We start from the raw sequence: 23,028 nt of genomic DNA on the forward strand, positions 1-23,028 counted from the left end.
TCTTCCTTCTGAGGAGTGGTTGGTGAGTTTGAGCCACCAGTCTTCTGGTTAGTAGTCAGATGCCTCAGACACTACACCACCTGAGCTCCCTACACCAAAGTAAGGCTAAATAAAAATCACGTCCCTCTTCCAAGTGACCTACAGACACAGTTAGGAATAGATCTCATTTGAAACCCAAGGGACTGCTTGTAATCTTTTTTTTTTTTTTTTTAATTATGATTTGGGTGAAAGTTTACAGGGCATATTCATTTTCCATTTAGCAATTCATACACATTTTGTTTTGTGACCTTCATTGCAATCCCCACAATGAAACAGCACTCTTCCCACTTCCACCCTGTGTCTACCATCTTCATTCATCCTTCTTCTGTCCCTTCCCATCTTCCTAGCTTTATCCCTGGGTAAATACTGCCCTTTTGATCTCATATGGTTGACTGTTTTAATGAGCGTATTCTCCCTGGCATTACTGTCTTACCTTATAATGCATAAGCTTGTCTATCATTTCCTGAAAGTTGAGTCCCGTAGGTTAGTTCAGTTCCACGCCTGAAGTGTGTCTAAAGGCCATAGTCTTGGGGGTTCCACCAGTCTCTTATCATACGAGTAATCCTGGTCTTTTTTATTGTTTTGAATTTTGTTCCACATTTTTCTCCTACCGTATCAGGGACATCTACTACGATTATTTTCAGAGCAGTCAACACTGGTAGCCATACATCATCTAGTTCTTCTGATCTCAGAGTCATGGAGGCTGGGGTCCATGTGGTCCATTAGTCCTTTGGACTAATTATTTCCTCGTATCTTTGATTTTATTCCTTTTTCTTTGCTTCAGACAAGGAGAGACCAATAGTTCCACCTTAAATGGCTGCTCACAAGCTTTTAAGATGCTAGTCACTACTCACCAAAGTACGATATAGAATGTTGTCTTTGCGTACTATGTTTTATCAATTGACCCTAATGTCTCCTGAGACTATAGTCTTGAGCCCCCATGTCTAATGATTCATTCCCTCAAGGTGTTCATTTATGGCTAAGAAGTTTCATAACTTTGTCCCTTGTATGCTCTAGTATATTCATGGATATATTTGCAGCACATATTAATACGTATGTAGAAATATCCTCTGTCAAACCTGTGTATATTTGTGGGTGTAGTCCCATTTGCCTTCCCATTCCTGTGCAGCTTGAGCGTGTTTCTATGTATACACTTACAGATTATTGTTATTACTGTCATTGTAGGCATCTTTTTTTTTTAGGATTTGGGTGAAGATTTACAGAGTAAATTCACTTTTCATACAGCAGTTCACATATACTTTGTCTCATGTCATTGACCAAAATTTACAATGCAGCAGCTCCCCTCCCACTTCCTCCCCATAGTTACCTCCTCCCACTGTCCATCCCTTCATACTCTTCGAGAGGCCCATTGTCTGCCAACCCTGTATATGATCTTGGATACACTCTCCATTTAGACATACATAATTGTTTAGCTTGTTCACCCATCTATCCGTCCCTATACCCATGTTTGCTTTCATTGACAACTCAGTATTGTATTTACAAAGGGGTTCATATTTGTTGTTTGTACTGTAGGCATCTTTTTTTAGGCAGTGAGGTGGGAAGGAGCTGGATATGTTTGAGGAAAAGCAAGCTGGCCAATGTGGTTGAAGTATAAAATTAGGGAGAGGAAATAAGGCCAGAGAGGTAGGAAGGAGCTAAATTTTGTAGACTTGTAAGGAATTAGAATTTTATTTCAAGTTTGTAACGATACAAATGAATTTTAGCTGGAGCTACTCTGAGGGAAACAGCTCTGCTCAGCGTCATTTTATATGCCTCTCCCCCTTGCTCATTGTGTTCTAGTCACACTTGCCTTCCTTAGCTTTATCTCAGTGGTTCAGAATGCCACAACTCAGACAAGCTTTTTTGACTAGCCCATTAAAATAGGACCTCCTCCACTATTTTCTATCACATCATAATGCTCCTTTCCTTTGTATTACTTATACCAAAACCAAACCCACCGCCACTGAATCAATTCCAACTCATAGCGACCCTCATTGGGTTTCCAAGATGGTGAATTGTTATGAAAGTAGATTGCCTCATCTTCCTTCTGCAGAACAGCTGGTGGGTTTGAATTGCCAGCCTTCTTGTTAGCAGTCAGATGCCTTAGGTACTGCGCCACTAGAGCGGTTTAATTACTTATCAAAAAACCATACTCACTGCCATCAAGTCGATTCCAACTCAAAGCGACTTCCATTGCCTTTCCAAGGCTGTAAATCCTTACAGAAGTGGATTGCCCCATCTTTCTTCTACAGAGCAGTTGTTGGGATTGAACCACCAGGCTTCTGGTTAGTAGTCAAATGCATTAGGCACTGCACCACCAGAGCTCCTTTGTATTACTTATAAAGCCAAAAAAACTAAACTCAATGCCATTGAGTCGATTCTGACTCATAGCAACTCCCACTGGGTTTCCAAGGCTATAAATCTTTATGGAAGTAGATCACCCCATCTTCCTTCTGTAGAGCGGCTGGTGGGTTTGAACCGCTGACCTGGTTAGCAGCCAAATGCCTTATATACCACACCATCAGGGCTCCTTTGTATTACTTATAGTAGATTAAAATTCACAATTTTCTTGTTGATTATAAATTCCCCACCAGATTACAAGACTCACTCATTGCTATATATCCTAAGCACTTTGCAAAGTACCTGATACACATGAGTCACTTGATAAAAATTAGATGAAAGGGCAGAAAAAAGAACAGCAGAGGCTTTGTACTGATTGATCACTTAAAGAAAGCATATGCACAGTATCAAAGACTCTAAAAGAACAAGTACGTGCAGAAGTGGATAAAACACTTGAGGTTAAAGTTATAAAACAGGATTATCAACTTGAATAAGATATTTACTATCATACATGAATGATAAACATGGATATGATTCAAAGTGAAGTAATAATAAAATCTAGAGGAAGCCTTATTTGGAACTTACAAATTAAAGGATATATTGAAATAATGAGTATTTTATTCTTACAGTCAAAATTTAAGCAGTGGCTTATATGCATATGAAAAGATGTGCAACACCATTAGTCACCGTCATTGTTAGGTACCATCCAGTCAGTTCTGACTCATAGTGGTCCTGTGTACAACAGAATGAAACACTGCCTAGTCCTGCACCATCCTTATAATCATTGCTGTGTTTGAGCCCATGTTGCAGCCACCATGTCAGTCTACTCATTAAGGGGCTTCCTCTTTTTTGCTGACCCTCAGCTTTATCAAGCACGATGTCATTCTCTGATGGTGCAGTGGTTAAGTGCTTGGCTGCTAATCCAAAGGTTGGTAGTTCAAACCCAACAGCCACACAACATTCACTCTGTGGGAGAACATTGTGACAGTCTACTTACATAAAGATTTATTGCTTTGGGAACCCTATGGGCAGTTCTGTTGTTGTTGTTGTTATGTGCCGTCGAGTCGGCCCCAACTCATAGCGACCCCTCCTTGGGTTTCCGAGGCAGTATCACTACGGAGGTAGGATTGCCCAACCTTCCTTCCGAGGAGTGGCTGGTGGGTTTGAACCGCCAGCCTTCTGGTTAGCAGTCAAGTGCCTTAGGCACTATGCTACCAGAGCTCCTAGTCTGTCTTAAAATGTTGCTGTAAGTCAGAGCTGACTTGATAGCAACATGTTTTTATTAGTCATTAGAGAAATGCAAATGAAAACCACAATGACAAACCACTTTACACCCATCAGAATGGCTGTAATAAAAAATATGGATAACAAACATTCCAAAATCATAGAGAAATTAGAATCCTCATACATTGCATTGGAAATATAAAATGCTGCAACTACTGTGGGAAACTGTGCTAGTTCCCGAAAAAGTTAAACATAGAGTATTATATGACTCACCAGTTCCACTCCTAGGAATTTCCACTCAAGAGACTAGAAAACATATATCTATAAAAAAACTTATATGTGTTCATGGCAGCATTACTCATGATATTCAAAAAGTAGAAACAAGTCACGTCTTTCAGCTGATGAACGGAAGAGCAAGATGTCGTATGTCCATACAATAGAATTTCATTCAGCCATAAAAATGAATGACATACTGATATTACTACAACATGGATGAACCGTGAAAACATAATGCTAAGGAAGCCAGGCACAAAAGGCCATGCGATTCTATTTATATGAAATGTCTAGACTAGACAAATCTGTAAAGATAGAAAGTAGATCAGTAGTTGTCAGGGGCTAGGGCGAAGGGAAGGAGAGTCACAGTGAGTGGGTACAGAATTTCTTTTTTGAGGGATAAAAACATTCTGGAATTAGATAGCTTTGTGCATAGAGTGAAAACTACTGAATCGTCTACTTTAAAAAGGTGGATTTTTTAGCATGTGAATTATATCTCTATTAAAAGAAATAAAGCAGCATTATTAAAATTACCTCTTTGATTTTTGCTTTTCCTCTTCAAGGGAGTTGAAGAATCAAAGTGAAGAAAAGTAGTTTTTCTCTAGTGTCATAAAATCTTTAGTAAGTTGTACATTTTAAAAATCATTCTGTTCTGTACAGACTATATGAACCTAAATAACAAAATGTTGGCAGAGATTTAAGATTTAGAAATTTTAAACACACCATTAAATGGATTTCTATTTATAATAAATAAGTTATTAAATAGCTACCTGATTATTTGTTAAAATAAAATTAACTAGGCTAATAGAAAACTATGTAATTCATACTAAGACTTTGGACATGTTCACATACTGACAATGGAAATCAATGACTTTGATTTCAACTTTGAGAAATAAAAAAATAAAAATAAATTTGATGGTTACCAGAGGTGAGTGGGGAAGGAAGGCTAAACCAGTAAGTAGACTAGGGTAGACACATTAAAAAAAAGAAAAGAAAAATATTATTCCTAAAGTTAAGTAGAAGGAGACCTGGTGTCACAGCAGTTAAAGCACTTGGCTGCTAACCAAAAGATTGGAACTTTGAACCTGTCAGCTGCTCCATGAGAGAAAGATGTGTCAGTCTGCTTCTGTAAATATTTATAGCTTTGGAAACTGTGTGGAGCACTTCTACTCTGAACTGCTATGAGTTAGAATTGACTTGATAGCAGTGGGTTTTTTATTTCAGAAAATAAATAGAAGAAAGAAAATAATAAAAATAAGAATGAAAATCAATAAAAACAGAAAACAAAGAATAAAACCCAGAAGTAAGTGTTTGAAAAAAATTAGTAAAATTGATAAATTCTTAACAAGACTGATCAAGGAGAAGAGAAAACACAAATTACCAATATCAAGAATGAAAGAGGAGATATTACAGAGTCTATAGACATTAAAAAGTAATGAGGTAGTATTATGAAAAACTTTATGCCAGTGTATTTGACAACTTAGATGAAATGGATAAATTCCTTGAAAGACATAAATTCAAGAAGAAAGAAAATCTAAGTAAAATATATATCCATTAAAGAAATTGAATTCATAATCAAAGAGCTCCCCACAAAGGACACTCCTGACCCCAGCGGTTTCACTGGTGAACCTTAAAGAACAAATAATACCAATCTTATAAAGACTCTTTTGGAAAAACAAAAATGAGACAATTTTCTCAATTCACTTCCTGAGGCTATTATAATTCTGATACCCAAACTAGACAAAAGTGTTACCAGAAAATTAAATTACAAATCTGTAATAAGTGATAGACATAGATGCAAAAATCTGTAACAAAATATTAGCAAATAATTCAGCAATACATTTTTTTTGTTGTTAGTTGCCATCAAGTTGGCTCTGACTCATAGCCACCCTGTGTCCAACAGAAGGAAACACTGCCCAGTCCTGCGCCGTCCTCACAATCCCTGCTGTGCTTGAGCCCATTGTTGCAGCCACTGTGTCAGCCCATCTTGTTGAGGCTCTTCCTTCAGCCCTTTTGCACTGACTCTCTACCAAGCATAATACCCTTTTGCAGGGACTGGTCCGTTCTGACAACATGGTCAAAGTAAGTGAGATGAAGTCTGACCGTTCTTGCTTCTAAGGAGCATTCCAACTGTACTTCTTCCAGGACAGATTTGTTTGTTCTTCTGGCAATCCATGATATTTTCTGAATTCTTCACCAACACCACAATTCAAAAACATTAGTTCTTCTTCAGTCTTCTTTTTTCATTGTCCAGCTTTCACATGAATGTGAGGTGATTGAAAATACCATAGTCTGAGTTAGGCACACCATAGTCTTCAAAATGACATCCTTAACACTTTAAAGAGGTATTTTGCCACACATTTGGCCAGTGCAATATATGTCTGATTTCTTGACACGTGCTTCCATGGGTGTTGATTGTGGAACCAAGTAAAATGAAATCCTTGACAACTTTAGTGTTTTTTCCATTTATTGTGATGTTGCTTATTGGTCCAGTTGTGAGGATTTTTGTTTTCTTTATGTTGAGATATAATCTATATTGAAGATTGAAGTCTTTGATGTTCATCAATAAGTACTTCAAGTCTTCACTTTCAGCAAGCATAGTTGTTTCATCTGCTATGTCACAAGTTGTTAATCAGTCTTCGTCCAATTCTGATACCTCATCCTTCTTCATATAGTCCAGCTTCCCAGATTATTTGCTCATCATACAGATTGAATAAGTATGGTGAAAGAATGCAACCCTGATGCACATCTTTTCTGATTTTAAACCATACAGTATTCCCTTATTCTGTTTGAATGAGAGCTTCTTGGTTTATGTAGAAGTTCCTCTTGAACTGTTCTAGAATTCCCATTCTTCTCAATGTTATCCATAATTTGTTGTAATCCACGCAGTCAAATGCATTTGTATAGTCAATAAAACTTTGCATTCTTCTGATAAGCTCAACATAATGATGTTGTATTTATTGCTACTTACATATTGCTATTTTTTCCAACAATATATAAAAAGTAATAAGTACAACATGATTAGGTAGGATTTACCCGAGGAATACAAAGTAGGTTTAACATTTAAAAAATCAGTTTCTTACCATATCAAAATATAAGTAGAACAATTATATTATCATTTTAATAAATAAAAGGATCTGACAAAATACATTATTAGTAAGAATCTTGGCAAATTTGAAATAGAGGGATACTTCCTTAACCTGATAAATACCATATAAGTAAAACCTACAGTTAATACCAAAACTTACCTGAAAAATATTGTAAGCTTTGTCCCCAAGATCAGGAATTAGGCAAGAATGTCCACTCTATTTCTGCTCAACACTGTACTATACTGGAGATCCTTGCCATCACAATAAAACAAAATAAAGAAATAAAAAGGCATGTAGATTTTAAATGAAAATAAACTGTCTTCCCTCCTACATGACATTATTACTTATGTTAAAAAAATCCAAAGAATTTTTCAAGGAACTGTTGGAAATGAAAAGACAATTTAACAATATCATAGAGTAAAAATACAATTAAAAAAGAATTACTTGCATTTGTACAGCTTAGCAAGAAGCAATTAGAAAATTAAATGCTTAAAAATACTTTTTATAAAAGTATGTAAAACATCAAATATTTAGGATAAATTTTCCAAAAAAAGGATCTCTGCATTGAACACTATAAAATACTCCTGAGAGAAATTTAAAAAGAACTAAATACTGAGATACACTGTGTTTGTGTATGGAAGGCCCAATATTGTTAGGAAAGCAGTTCTCACAAATTGATCTGTAGTTTTAATGCAGTCCCAATTGTAATCCGTACAGTTGTTTTCTAAAACTGGAAAGATGATTTTAAAATTTATTTGGAAAGCAAAGATGCAAAAATAGCCAAAGCAATATTGAAAAAGAAAATTTGGAGGTCTTAACCTTCCCTGACTTTGAGACTTACTATAAAGCTACAGCAATCCAGACAATATAGTATTGATGTTGTTGTTGTTGTTATGTGCCGTCGAGTCGGCCCCGACTCATAGCGACCCCTCCTTGGGTTTCTGAGGCAGTATCACTACAGAAGTAGGATTGCCCAACCTTCCTTCCGAGGAGTGGCTGGTGGGTTTGAACCGCCAGCCTTCTGGTTAGTAGTCAAGTATTGATAGTCAAATTTATATCAGTTGAATTGAATGACATGCATATGGTCAAATGATTTAAATCAAAGGCATCAAATTTATTTAAGGAGAAAAGGAATATTCTTTCAACGGATATTTCAGAAACAAAATGGCTATCCACATTGGAAAGGGAGGATACTTCAGCCTTTACTTTAGCCATAGACAAAAAAATAAAAGGTATTCATATGCCTAAACTTAAAAACTAATACAATAAAACTTCTAGAAACAAGTAGAATATTGTGATCTTGAGGTAGGCAAAACTTGCTTATTAGAGAGGGCACTGGACTTATAAATATGAAAAGGAAAAAATAATAAACTAGTGTTTATCAAAATTAAAAACTCTAATTACCATCAGGGAGATAAATAAGCAAGCCACAAAGTGTGAGAAAATATTCTTAACACATACTCAGTAAGACAATAACATTTTTTTAATGGGTAGAAGACTTGAACAGATACTTTATAAAATATGATATGGATAATAAGAACATGAAAAATTGCTCTACATCACTATTCACCAGGGAAATTCAAATTAAAACCACAATGAGGTACCATTATATACACACTAAAACCAAACCAAACCAAACTCACTGCCATCAAGTTGATTCTAACCCATATTAGTTTCTGAGGTGGTAAATCTTTATGGAAGTAGATTGCACAGTCTCCTTCCACGGAGTGGCTGGTGGGTTTGAACTGCCAACCCTCTGGTTAGCAGTCACATGCCTTAGGCACTGTGCCACCAGAGCTAGAATAGTCTAAATAAAAACTTCTAAGATTCCCCAAAATCTCATAACATTTCAGAATCTCATCATCTAAACCAGGTTCAGGTGCAGATGAGGGTCCTTGGATGTAATTTATTAAGCACAGATCCTTGAATACGGTTCCTCTCAATTTTTATACCTGTGAACTACAAAGACAAGGTATCTGCCCGCTGTAGTAGTTGTTGTTATTTGCCATAGAGTCTGACCCGACTCATAGCGACCCCTCCTTCGGTTTCCGAGGCAGTATCACTATGGAAGTAGATTGCCCAACCTTCCTTCCCAGGAGTGGCTGGTGGAATTAAACCTCCAGCCTTTAGGTTAGCAGTCAAGTGCCTTAGGCACTATGCTACCAGAGCTCCTATCTGCCCCCTACACAGCCAATTTATAATGAGACTGACACAGGATAACTGATTTATATACAATTGTTCTGTGCCATTGAGTAGATTCTAATTCAAAGCAGCCCTAAATCACAGTAGAAGTGTCCCATATGGTTTCCTAGGCTATATAGGGTCACTATGAGTTGTAATTGACAAACACAACAAACAACAAATCTTTACAGGAACAGATTGCCTGATCTTTTCTCTTGCCAAGCAACTGGTGTGTTTGAGCCACCAACCTTTGAGTTAATAGCAGAGTGCTTAACCATTGCTCTAGTAAGACTCCTTCTTTAGACACTACCATTCAAAATGAGAAAAAGAAAGTACACAGGAGTCACTAGTCCATAGCATAATTGAAATTCAGCCAGTCAAATGTTGGAAGCTCCTTGGTTAGGACTCAGTGCTACTCCTACCATAACGTTTTCTCCTTGGTTCTTGGCTCTGTCCTCTGAGATACTGGTTCTGCCCTCAGAGTCATATTTCCTTATTCATAAAAGGCAGCAGTTGTTTCCTGATGAATATTTTCCTCACCCTGACAGTATATTTTTGTGAGTCTAATGGCCTCTTTTCCTTTTGCACTCTCTCTTGGTCCAAACTAAAAGCTTTCTGTCAATATAATTCTTTTTTAAAAACTGGGGGATTTCTGTGAATCTTCTTAGAGTTCATATCAACAGACAAAAACCACACCAATCAATCTCTTTGATTTGATGCTTACTCTTCATTGCTTTTGCTGAGGGGGACAATTCCCTTAAGTTTCTTGTTTGATTGAATATATCTGTGTGTCACACTATTAAAATATTTAGAAGACCTTTTTGTCTGCCTAAATAGTACTCTGAGGCACCACCTTTGATCTTTCTGAGATTTCACCTTAATAGGTTACAGTCATACCTTCACTTTTAGACTATGATAATTTCCTAGAAGCGCCCTAGATTTGATGTTTGCTTGGGAGTTACTTCTTAAATTTTGCTTTGTTTGCTGTTAGGAAAGGCTGAGAATTTTCAAATCCATCAACTCCTTCATGTATAAAAGTCTTTTCCTTAGTTTACATTTCTCTTCTCACAGTTCCTTTTTCAAAATACCTTTCTTGCTTATTCCAAACAAACTCACTGCCATCAAGTTGATTCGACTCCTAGCGACTCCTCCTTGGGTTTCTGAGGGGGTATCTCTGCGACAGTAGATTGCACAATCTTGCTTACTCCACACACAAGTTGTTTTCAGCACCTTTGACTCATTAAGATTAATTAAAATATGAATGATAGATAATGGGGAAAAGGAACTAGTAAAAGATGCTAGATTAAGCAATTTACAGTTTTAAAGTAAAAATGAATTTTTATTAAAAATTTTCACCATATAGTTATCTATAAGGAAACATTCAAGAGAGCAGGGAAATCAATTTAAAGAAATTGAACATTTATCACATTTTCATAAGGTAATTTTCTAAACCTTAAAGCAATAGATACAATCATAAGGTAAATAATAAAAGGATTTGACACCCCCATCCCCCCTAAAAATTTATACTGTGGAACAGTTAAAAACAATGCAAAAGAAACAAGTGCTCAAGGAAAAATATTTGCATCAAATAGAACAATGAGTTTAGTAATATAAAGGACTCATAAAAATTAATAAAATATGAAGAATATAGTAGATAAGTAAACAAATGATATAGCAGATAATTTATATAAAAAAAGTATAAGGTAAAAAAAGAAAAATATTAAAACAACATAGCAGTATTTCACATTTCTTAGATTAATAACTTTATCATAAAGATCCACCACCACCACCACCAGTTGAATTTTTGAGATACTAACTCATTGCTGTCAAGTCAGACCTGACTCATAGTGATCCCTCCTTGGGTTTCCAAGGTGGTATCACTACAGAAGTAGATCACCCAACCTTCTTTTCCTTATAAACTCTACATATAGGACACTTAGAGGGTTAGTTACTCAATTTTAAAGAGTTATGCCATAATTATAGTCTCTCAAAATTAGATACAATTCTCTTTGACTAAATTTCATATTTGTTACCTTCAGCCCCTGTGCTCAAGGGCAGCCTATACCCTTGCAGAATCAGCCCCTTTGTCCAACAATTCACTCAACTTTAGCTGTCATCCAGCTTTATAAGCAACATGTGTTCAGGTCCCCCTCTGAAAGTAAGAGTCCGGCCTGTTAGGTTTCCCCAGTTTATTGCTCAATTCACTTCCTCCAGTGATAGTTATGTGTGACTGATTTTATTGGTTTAAAAGGAGATTTTTATTTTTCCTCCTCTCATTGCCATATTGGTCAAATACACTCTTTCTCATCCTCAGAAAGAAAGAAAGAAAATCATATACCTTTATTTTTCCATGGTCACTATCTCTATAATCAGCCATTCACTTGACAGATTTTCATCTCTTTTCTAAAAACACAGATGAGCCTATAGGTAAATAGAAAGCATTAATACAGAATCTTTATGTGCTTTCCTGTCTTTCCATTTTCCTTTCCTGTCCAAGTTTTCACAGTCCCTGAGGACATTTCTTGGACTCTCTTAATAGTATCATTTGTTAATTCTCTCATGATTCGTTAAGCGAGTTGCAGTTAGTGATGATGACAAATTTTGACAGGCTCTGTGCTATAAATTCTAAGATAACAGACTACGTACATTCTGTCTGTCCATGTTGGGGTGGTCTGAAGTCATTGACTTGCTCTCAACAGTCACCAACCACCACAGTGCCTTCCTCCCAATCCAGTCAAGATCCCCTTACACTAATCAGTGTTCACAGACTTTCCATACTTTTCCACAGTCCAATTCCAGCATATGCTTTATTGAAATTCATTTCCATTCACCTGACTTTGGAATTTGCAGCTTTAAGTGTATGTGTTTACAGTCAATGTCAATCATAACTGAATATCCTAGAAACCTAATAGCATGTTTTATGGCAAAATACTTCAGCAACCTAATTATTATGGTAAGGCTAGAGAATTGTTTATAGTTAGTTGAGGAGATATTATTATTAAACTTGATTATCTATCAAACCTGCACATTTATATGTGGTGTAGGCACTGAATTAAAATTTCTTTTATTCCACATTGTGGTAATACCAACTTTCTTAAACCTAGAAACATTTCCAGGAGCTCTGGTAGTGTGGTTAAAGCATTTGGCTACTAACTAAAAGCTTGGTGGTTCAAATCCACTAGTTGCTCCATGGAGGAAAGATGAAGCATTCTGTTTCCATGAAGATTTGTAGCTTTGGAAACCCAGTGGGTGTTGCTATGAGTCAGAATCAATTTAATGACAGTGAGTTTGGAGGGTTTTTTTTTGTTTTGAGAAGTATTACCATAATTCAAGTGATTCTGAGAAGAGAGTGATTTGCAAATACAAGCAGTCCTCAGGTTATGAACAAGGTCTGTCCCTAAGTTTTTTTTTTTTTGTCTTTATTTGTAAGTAAGTCAGAACAAGTGCATAGGAATTCTTACAGACATCTGGTGGCACTGTGGTTAAGGCATTCCGCTGCTGACCAAAAGGTTGATGGTTCAAAACAACCAGCCACTCCATGGGAGAAAGATGAGGCAGTCTGTTTCTGTAAATATTTATAGCTTTGGAAGCCTATGGGGGTCACTATAAGTCAGAATTGACTCGATGGCACTGGGTTTGTGTTATTTTGGTTTTAGTGCAAGAAAAAGCTTAAAGCCTTTTCAATGATTTAAAACCTGCATGTACAGCAAGTGAAGGTGAATGTGATGAAGAATTTGTTGCAAGTAGAGGTTCAATCATTTCAAAGTAAGGACAAATTTACATAACATTAAAGGGCAAGTACAAGTTTCGTGTAAGTAAGACGTTCATAACCCTGAAACTTAGGGTAGTTTGTAACCCTAGAACTTAGTGAACTATCAAAACAAATTTCCACATGATACTAAGATGACTATATACAGAAGCCTACCCTATCAAATATTTTGAAGAAGAAAACATGGAGACGGATGGGGAACAGGAGGAGAAGGATGAAGAAGAAATTATTTGATAGGTGCTAATGACTAGACCATTCCTTAGCACCCATGAAATAATTTCTTTCTCATTCTTCTCCTCTTGCACCCCATCATTCTCCTCTTGCACCCCATCTTTCTCCTCTTTTGTTTTCTTCAAAATATTCAATAGAGTACATCTTACAAATATAGTCATTGCCATGAGTCAAAATCGACTTAGTGATGCCTAACAACAACGACTAAAACCAGATATTTTAGCAACGTGGAACTGTAAATTCCCCTTAATCTCTGTATCTGTATCAGTAGCAGCAGCATCAATCATAATAGCTTCCAGTCATAATCTCTAAGTAACATGCACAAATGAGCATCAGTAATATTTGTATCCTACATGACATTTGAGGAACAAAGGAAAAGTGATTTACTGCTTGCAAATATATACCACATCCTTTTAGAACAGCATTACCAAACCTGGTAGTTGTTTAAAAGACCTTTGGCCACTCACAGAGACATTTTCTTTTAGAATCAGTATACCAATGTGTTAACAAATACTTCTCAAAGTGGAATGAATGAAACACTGTTAAAAAGAGACTTAAGGGAGAGGTGGGGTAAAATGGTGGCATAAGCTGCTGCATGTTCCTCCACAACAAAACCAGGGGAAGAAAGTGTAAATTGGTAGAATCAGGGGTCTCAGAACTTTTGAAACCAGTCGGAGTTTCAGCATCTAAGCAAACACTGAGTCAAGAAAAGGTGAGATACAAATAGTAGGAAAGCATTGGTTTTCCATCTATTCATGCTCCATCACCACCCCAGTTCAGCTCAGTCATCTTGGGGCAGCTGTAGTAGCCAGTGTTCCCAGGCTGATGTTGAAGTGTTGAAAGCCAGCACTTGCTGGAGAGGTCTTGGTATTGAAATAACAACAGCTTACTCTTCCAGGTGAGAATCCTGGTGTTGAAGTGGCTACAGATGATGCTTCTAAGCAGCCAGTCTGGGCTTCATTGGTGACAGCTTGCACTCCCAAATGGGTAGTCAGAGGTTGAAGTGGCAATAGCCAGATCTCCTAGGAGTGGAGTCGAGTTGAAGCAGCAGTGGCCATTGCTTGCATGAAAGAATCCTGGTGCTGAAGTAGCAACAGCCAATGCTCCCAGATAGGAAGCCTGGTTTCATGAGTAGAGAGTTGGGACTCTCAATTAAAAAGTTGGTATTAATGCAGTGATGGTCTGCACTTCCAGAGAGGAAGCCTCCTATTGAAGGGGATGACTACAGCCTTCTCAATGGTTTTTAAGAAGAAGGAGGAGGAGGGTTAAACATTGGGGAAGAAAAATCTGATTTCCATATTATAATAATCAAATGTCCTAGTTTCCACAAAAAATTATAAGGCATACAAAGAAACAGAAAGTTATAGCTCATGAAAAAGAACAAAATAAAATGACAGAAATTGCCTCTGAAGAAGGAAAGATAATAGACTTATTAGGCAAAGACTTTAAAACAATAGTATTAAATGTGCTCAATGAGGTAAATGAAAACTCAGACACATAACTAAAGAAAATCAGGAAAATGGTGAAGAGCAAAATGAAAATTTCAATGAAGTGATAGAAAATTTTACAAAGAACCAATCAGAAATACTAGAGCTAAAAAGTACAATAACAAATTCACTGGAGGGGCACAACAGCACATAGGAGGTGGTAGAAGAATCATCAACCTGAAGATAAAGTGAGATTATCAATTGGGACTTACTTCTGGAACGTGAGGGGAAGATTAGGTGAGGAAGAATCATTCATGTAGAAGTAAAAATCGAAGTTTCAGGACTGGGCAAAATCACTGATGGAGAACGTGTGAAAGAAAGGAATAAAAAATGAGAACAGAATCTTAATTATTACGTTGTTGATTAGCAGGAGAGAGAAGTGAAGCAGGGAGAGAGAATGAGTTAAGAGAAAGTGATATGATCACACTAGAACAGCAGCATTGAACGTGAGCAGAAATACTGATCAGAGAAATATGGGTAACTTAATGTAACATACAGCAGGAACTGAGTAGGAGGTTGGAGCACCAAAACCTACTGCCATCAAGTTGATTTTAACTCATAGCAGTTCCTTAGGACAGAAAGCCATTGAATGTAGACTTAAGAACAAGTGGTAAACAAAAAAAGAGGAAAGAGAAAAATAACATGTTGATAGGAGGAGTCATGGAAGATTGTTATTTTTGTTTGTTTTTAGAGAAAGGAAAACCTAAATCAGTTTGCAGATTGAGCAGGAGAGCCCAATGGAGAAGAGGTGATGAGAAAAATTGAGGAGGAGACAAAATAAGAAGCAGTCACAGAGGTAGGCATGGTATGGTTGTCAAAGGTTAGGAGGTAGATGAAAAAAAAAAGGAAGGCTACCTACTTTCATGGGATAGGAAGAGAAAAGTAAATCAAAGTTCTATGCAGAATACAATGTCAGATATCATTGTGTAGCCCATTCCTACCAAGTTAACCTAACTTTACCATTTCAATTGGATAGGGTTATTGTCACTGATACAGTTACCTCCCACCCCCATCTAGATAGCTCTCAATGTAGAAACATTCTTTTGATACTTCAGTATCTTTCTTCATCCTTTCCTACTCACCTGTTTCCTCACCATCCCCACAGATACAGAAACATTGGATATGTATAGATGCTTAACTAGTAGACTCTCTGTTCCTGGAAGGTAATTGTAAAGACTGTTTTAGATGTTGGATAGTTTCTAAACATGCTGTTATGCTTGGTTTTCTCAGCAGGACTGAGAATGTATGATGGTAGAAAATAATGACTGCCTTTTGGAAGCAACAGCTCAGTACTGTTGCAAAAACGACAAGGAGGCCACATGTTCTGACCTCCTCTAACCCTACAAGAGGAAGACAGGATTACCAGCAGTAACTCAAGGTCTATTCCTGCCAGGCCAGATATGCTGCCTCCCTCCAGCCCTTTCACCAACCGTTTCTCCCAAAGCACCCACCACCTCTCCTGGGTTCGATAATTTGCTGCAGTAGCCACACAGAGCTCACAGATTACAGGGTTTATTAGGGAAGCACCAGGCTACAACTCAAGTTCAGGAAGAACGCTCAGTCTCTCTCCCAGCCCACTGCCCCTCAGCCAACAGTCTCTCACAGTCTCTTTCCCAGCAGGGCTGGTCCCTCAGTGTCTCACTCAGCAATGCATGTCTCTTGAGTCTCTTTCCCAGCAACGCGTGTCTCAGGAGCCCGTGTCTCTTTCAGTAGCACGTCTTCCGCGACCAGCAGTCAGAGAGAGTTCTGCTTCCAGGAGGTCTCCTTTTGAGCCCGGCAGGGTGGTCAAACTAGCCATTCATAGCATCAGAACTCTAAGCACCTGAGAGAAAGTGGGCACCTCCCAGAACATTGTTTTGTGCCACTCCCACCAGAAATACTCCAGGTGGATAACTTCAGCAATCAAGAGCTCCTCAGTTGCTCATAGAAAATCCCACCTTGGCGTTTACAAAGACTTATGGGTAAAAAAGCCACACAAAGTAATTTACTATACCACAACTGTTATGGTCCATCTTCTGTCCAGTTGGATTACTTGTTATATAAGGATAAAGATGTTAATATACCTCTTTCAAGGTATAGGCTTTGATACTAGATCTAAGCTCTAAATATACTTTTCTAAACCACTTACTTCTCAATTATTATTGAGCATTAAATTGCTTTATTTAGAAATAATTAACAAGAGTTGTAAAAATACTATTTATCTGCTCATGTTTAGGTTTTTCCTTTTTGTTGTTGGGATATGTTTTCAGCAGAGATGCACAAATCAGATATCTTAATGTAATTATGATATTAAAGGTTAAAACAATTTTTTTTCTCAATCTAATTTTTATACTGTATTTTACAATAAAAACAAAATTTTTTTGACTTTCCTTTTTGTAAGGGTCTGCCTAACTCAGGAAAAACAAACTATCTTCACTCTGTTCATATATCATGACTGACAGCCTGATAATCTTCAATTCAGTATTTGGCTATAGAATGATTTTTGGCAGCATCACAGATAGTGATAGATATGAAACAGATTTTCTTCCTTTTCTATCATGACCTCCATGATAGAAAATTAGATTGACTTTAGATTGATTACAGAAAAAATAACATACCTTGAAAAACTGTTGTTCTTTCTCTGGTAAAATGCCCTGGAGTATTAACTTAGAAATAAGATATGTTAAACTTCTACTACAGTGGTACTATTTCAACCACAAGGATTAAATTTCTGAAAACTCCTACAGTAGGAGAATTTTTGATTGAAGAACTTCAGAGTCCTTATGGGGGAAATACATTTAGACATAAAGTCAATGTACAAAATTAATAGATTGTCAATGGCATGTTACTTATCTTGAGTAATAATGAGTATAGTTACCATTTCTTGTTTTATGCTTTCAAGAGTTTTATCTTCCCCAAAGTTTCATAGTTTACATTTTTCAAGTGTAGCCCTTTATATACCTGTCTGTTGTTGTTGTTGTTCGGTGCCATCGAGTTAGCTCCAACTTGTAGTGACCCCGTGCACTACAGAATGAAACACTGCCCAGTCCTATGCCATCCTCACAGTCCTTGGTGTACTTGCGCCCATCATTGCAGCCACTGTGTCAGTCCATCTTGTGGAGGATCTTCCCCGTTTTCACTGATCCTCTGTTTTGCCAAGCATGATATCCTTCTCCAGGATAAAAATAATAATAATAAAATAATAATTATTTTTCAAGCCCCCTTTTCTACACTCAAGCACACAAAGTCAGACTTCTTATACACATACATCTCAGCTCTCACTTTTTATAGATACTGCTATTTCCCCAAACTTAAAATTCAAAGACGTTATTGTAGTAGCTTCACATCTACAACATTCACAGTATACCTTATTTGCTAATGCTTAGGGTGTATGTATGTGTGTGTGTGCATGTGTGTACTTATTTAGTATTATATAGTTATATTCTAAGATCTCTGGATAACAGAAACAGTTTGCACTGAGATGCTAACCCAGAGCTTGGTGGTTTGAACCCCCTAGTGGCACTGTAGAAGAAAGGCCTGATGATTTGGTTCTGTCAGGATCATAGCCAAGAGAACCCTATGGAGCAGTTCTTGTCTAACACATGGGGTCACTATGAGTTGGAATGTACTTGCCAATAACAGAATTTTTTTTTTTTTTTTAAGTTATAATCTGGCATTTTGTCACTTCATTAACTCTGTGGTTAAACTCTTCTAACATTACTGCCACCTTCATAGCCAAGTGTTAGGGTGGATACATCCTGCAAAGTTTAGCCAACTTGCTTGTTTTATCAACTTAATAACATGATCTCCAGATACTAGTGTATCTATCTTCATCCTCACCAGATAAGATTTATAAATATGTTATACGTACATAATATTGAAGTAAACATACCTTGTCCTAGTGTTAAATTAATGTGGTGAAACTGTGAAAGAGCACATGAGTCTTAGGTATCCATGGGCTTTGGATATAAACTTTGAACTTCAGAAGGTCTGCTTTAGCAACCTCTTGGGAGTCATTTATTTCATTTACTGTAGTTAAGTAATATGCATTTCTTTCTTTTTCCAAGTTCCAGAGATTTATTGTTCAGTGTAAACCCCAACACAATACACCAACATGATTTCATGCTTTTAGGAAAGAAATATGTCCTGGTTAAGTGGGAAATTGTGTGGATAGCTTTTGAAAGACCTTTGTTCTAAGTAGCTTTATATGAAAACATTTCATTTAGAAGTCAAGGCTTGCTTTCTTCAGTTTGCTGTAATCCACATTCACTGAGTGGAACTTGTTTTGATCATTGAGACCCAGTTTCTTCCATGGTTCTGAGTAATTCTCTCTGTCTCAACTTATATCTGGATTAAACAAATAATGCCAGACATAAGACACACAGTGCTGCTCCTTTACCTCCAGCTCCAGTAAAAATATTGAGAGGAATCAAGGCTCAGGTGCTCCTTGGCCTGACGAAATATCTAGCAGAGCATGTTTGTGGCAGAAACCTTGGGTCCCAAAGGATAGAACAAAGTTGGCAGGCCCAGGACCTAGTACTCTCTGCACCATGTATCAGTAATATCTATTTTGTTACCAATTTTCTTTAGTCTGGAGTCTCCTTATAGTTCAAATAAACAGAAAGGTTTTACCTTATTTTCATTCATGGATAGAACATCATTTTGACAATGATTGCTGTCTATGTTGGTACAAGCATCTAAGATGCAGGACTTAAAGTGTTGCTCTTTCACATTGTCAGTGACACTTGCCATTTGTGATCATATGATAATGATGCAGACCTTTCATTCCTTTTGAGGCTCTTTCTCTAGACCGGTACCATTTCTTCTGAACTGCCCTCTTTTCCCCCTCATGCCAACTTGCATTTCTGGGAATAAATGTTTGGCTTTTGCTTCCATTTTCTCTGTGTCTTTTAAAATACTATTGAAATAACTTTGTATGTACACAGAAAAGAATAGATATATGTTAGTAATGGGTTTGGGCTAAGACAATTGTGATAAATGGTTTAGCACTGCATAACATAAGGACTGTATATTTTGAGCTCTGGTGGCACGGTGCCTAAGACATTTGACTGCTAACCAGAAGGCTGGCAGTTCAAACCCACCAGCCCTCCTCGGAAGAAAGACCAGGCAGTCTACTTCCTTAGTGATACTGCCTTGGAAACCCAACGAGGGGTCACTATGAGTGGGATCCAACTCGACGGCAGTGAGTGAGTATAGGACTGACTACAGCATTGTGAGTTCCTAGGTGAATAAAGTAAGAACATCACCAAAGTATCCAGTCTTACAAATATGGCTTTTTGCTGCTGATAATTTTTTTTGTCTGCTGTATTGCAGCTGTTGAAAATGGACAGATAGATGTGTTAAAGCTGTTGCTTCAACACGGAGCAAATGTTAATGGACCCCATTGTATGAGTGGATGGAACGCCTTGCACCAGGCCTCTTTTCAGGTAATCTTTGAATTTATTATTTCATTTCCATGTAAATTGTGTGTTTTACCCTTTTAAAATGACATATCTATACAGTTTTTGCTTCCTACTTGCCTGTGATTTATGATGGTAGTCCAGTACAGAAAAGGCAGTCTAAATGCTAATGATGATTCTGAATAAACCTGCTGCTCTAGTGGCTACAGTGGGTTTGGGGCCGCAGGGATTATCTAAATTTTTCAAATGTTGATAGCATAGTTAAGGAACTATCAGAATACTTAGGGTATAAATTGATAAAGTGCAATGGCTTATTTTACTTATAACATTATGTTTAGAAACCATGATAGTTTTTTAGTACCTTGGTTATAGCAAGCTAATGTGGCAGGATTTATAAGGATTATAATTTGTAGAGGTCAGTGTTTCATCTGTTTATGATTAATGGGCCAACTAGAGCGATAGGATCATCTGATTGCTTGGCCACTGTCTTCCCATCCAATGCAACACCTTTTTTTTAAAGCATTTTTAGTAAGAAAGATAAAAGGGGGCTGGGGGAGTGGAGAAAAAAAACAGCCATAAGAGAAAAGATACCCTCTATTTTTTTTTTTTTTTAACTTTTTCAACTTTTTATTGTGGAAACTTTCAAACATACACAAAAGTAGGAACATTAGTATATAAAACTCCCATGTACCCATCAGCCAGTTTCAGTAATTTTCAACAGTTTGTCAGGATGACTTTTTTTTAAGCACCATCAGTACAAATACCCTGAATCCTTTTTTGCTTCCTAAACGCCTCAGCTATACAGAGCTTGATGTTTCTGTCTGAATTTCCCTCATCACAGACCTGTCTGCTTCACTAACATGATCACAGGCTTTACTCTAACCCCTCAAAGCTTATGACTTTGCTGACCAGTTTTTATATTTATATAGAGTAAAAACATAATCCACAGTCTTTTGTTGCTCACAGATGGTTTAATCCAGCCCCTTAAAGTGAAACAACACTACAACACTCACCTTCTACTTTCTTTGTTTTCTCTTAATGAAAATATGCATCTGTGTTTTAGGAAAATGCTGAGATCATAAAATTGCTTCTTAAGAAAGGAGCAAACAAGGAAAGCCAGGATGACTTTGGAATCACACCTTTATTTGTGGCTGCTCAGTATGGCAAGCTGGAAAGCTTGACTGTACTTATTGCATCTGGTAAGATTAATCCATTAACCTTTGTACTGTTAAGATCATGAGTTTTAACTTTGTATCTCCCTAGGAAGAATAATTCTTGACCAGATATAAATCAGGTTGTGAAATTTAATGGTTTTATGTAAGTGGTAAATAAGACTAAGTACAAGTTGATTTATCAGCTTGGTTACTAAGTGTCTATTACTAACATAATGCAATACACAGCTACTAATTTATTTGAGTAGGAACATAATGATCTATCTCTAAAGCAGGTTTATTGGCAAGTTGAATGATGGGGCCATCCTTTCTTATTGGGACCTGAACAGCTTCAGCTCTCTAGGGTACAAGACTATTTTAGGCTTAATTAATTTATTTGAAAGCTATTTTGTATATTAGGCCTTTGAGTTATATATTTTGATCAATTCTGTGTTTATTTCAAAGCATGTGTATACTTTATTATGTTAATAGCAACATAAAACTGTTACAGTTTCCTCCATGGCAACCATTACACATTTAGCATTGCTGGGGGAGATGGTGTTAAGGTGGCATTCTTATTCTGTGATATTTTTGTGAGCACAAGTGTTTGTTCTATAGGGACTTTTAAATTCTTCCCAAGCACTGTGTATACACTCATAATGCTTAACCTGACGAAGATGGATTGTTGAGAGAAGCAGGGGAATACTACCAGATTGCTGGTGGTGGTTTTATTTTTTGTTTTTAATTTTAGCTTTTTATAAGCTCCTCCAAATATATGAAATGAAGCTTATTTAGAGAGAAGGGCATATATTTTCTTATTTCTGCTTTCTCTTTACCAATCTTGTAATACTGAAGATGAAATAAGAACAAACAAACATTCATTAAGTGCCAGTTTAGGGTATCTGTTACAAATATTGAGTCTATAAATCTTGGAGTTGAGCAGAATCTCCAAAATTATTTATTCAAACATGTATTTTTTAGACTAACAATCCCAGGCCCTGAGAGTGTAAGGGCCTTGCCAGAGATCTGAAAACTATTCCTGATAGAATTAGGGTTTGGGCCCAGGCCTTTTGCCTTCTGCTCTTCCTCCTCCTACTGTGTTGTACGTTCCTGAGGACTGTCCTAATTTAATTTATGACTTTAGTCTCATAAGTTGTTAGCGTCTAACTAATATTTAGATTAAAATAGATTTAATTGCACCTTAAGGCTCTGTGCTAACGCTGAGTTTGTCTCCTCTTAGTTGAAACACTAAGTACTTGTTTTGCTTAGCTCTTTTTTGCTTTCTTTTCTCTTCTCTGAATAGTTATGAATAGTCAGTTTAAAAAGATACATTTATAATGTAACTGTATATCTTTCCAGCTCCTTAAAATGGTTTTCTTTTCAGTTAATTAGCCATCATTTTCCAGCCTTTTTGTCTGCAGTCTTAAACGGACTGGGTCCTTATTTTTTCTGACACTTTGAAATTATCAATCAAAATGAAGCTTTGATTAAAAACAAAGTTAAGCAGGTTTCTTTCTTGACTTAATCCTTTTTGGTGATGGTGTTTTCTCTTTTTTTCTGAGTCTGGCAGAAGATGAAGCATCTACCTAGATTAAATCAAGAAGGTTCTAGTTGTCTGGATATGTTGAATGTCCTTTTGGGATTTCTGAAGGTTCCATAGACTCTTAAACTTAACATTTGTATTTTGCATAATTTTGACCCATCTCAGGGCTTCAGTTTATTCACGGTGTATTTATGGGAATCTTTTATAATAAAAGTTAGTCTTTTTCTCCTTGATAATTATTTTTCCTCTGAGATATAGTCTAGAAAATTAAAAATTCCCCTGGTCATGTAACACAACCATAC

The 23,028-nt window shown here is 36.8% G+C and overlaps 1 protein-coding gene across 1 annotated transcript in view; it reads left to right on the plus strand.

Annotated features, from left to right (window-relative positions):
• The window catches only part of ASB3 (ankyrin repeat and SOCS box containing 3), a 143,500-nt gene that overhangs the window by 78,911 nt on the left and 41,561 nt on the right, over window positions 1-23,028 (plus strand). Inside the window, exons 3-4 of the mRNA XM_007954006.2 lie at window positions 19,947-20,059; window positions 21,096-21,231. Of these exons, the coding sequence (XP_007952197.2) occupies window positions 19,947-20,059; window positions 21,096-21,231 (249 nt within the window). The remainder of the gene's footprint in view (window positions 1-19,946; window positions 20,060-21,095; window positions 21,232-23,028) is intronic.

This window comes from Orycteropus afer, unplaced genomic scaffold (assembly GCF_000298275.1).
Source record: "Orycteropus afer afer isolate SDZICR_OR568_19922 unplaced genomic scaffold, OryAfe1.0 scaffold00424, whole genome shotgun sequence".
Taxonomy (NCBI): Eukaryota; Metazoa; Chordata; class Mammalia; order Tubulidentata; family Orycteropodidae; genus Orycteropus; species Orycteropus afer.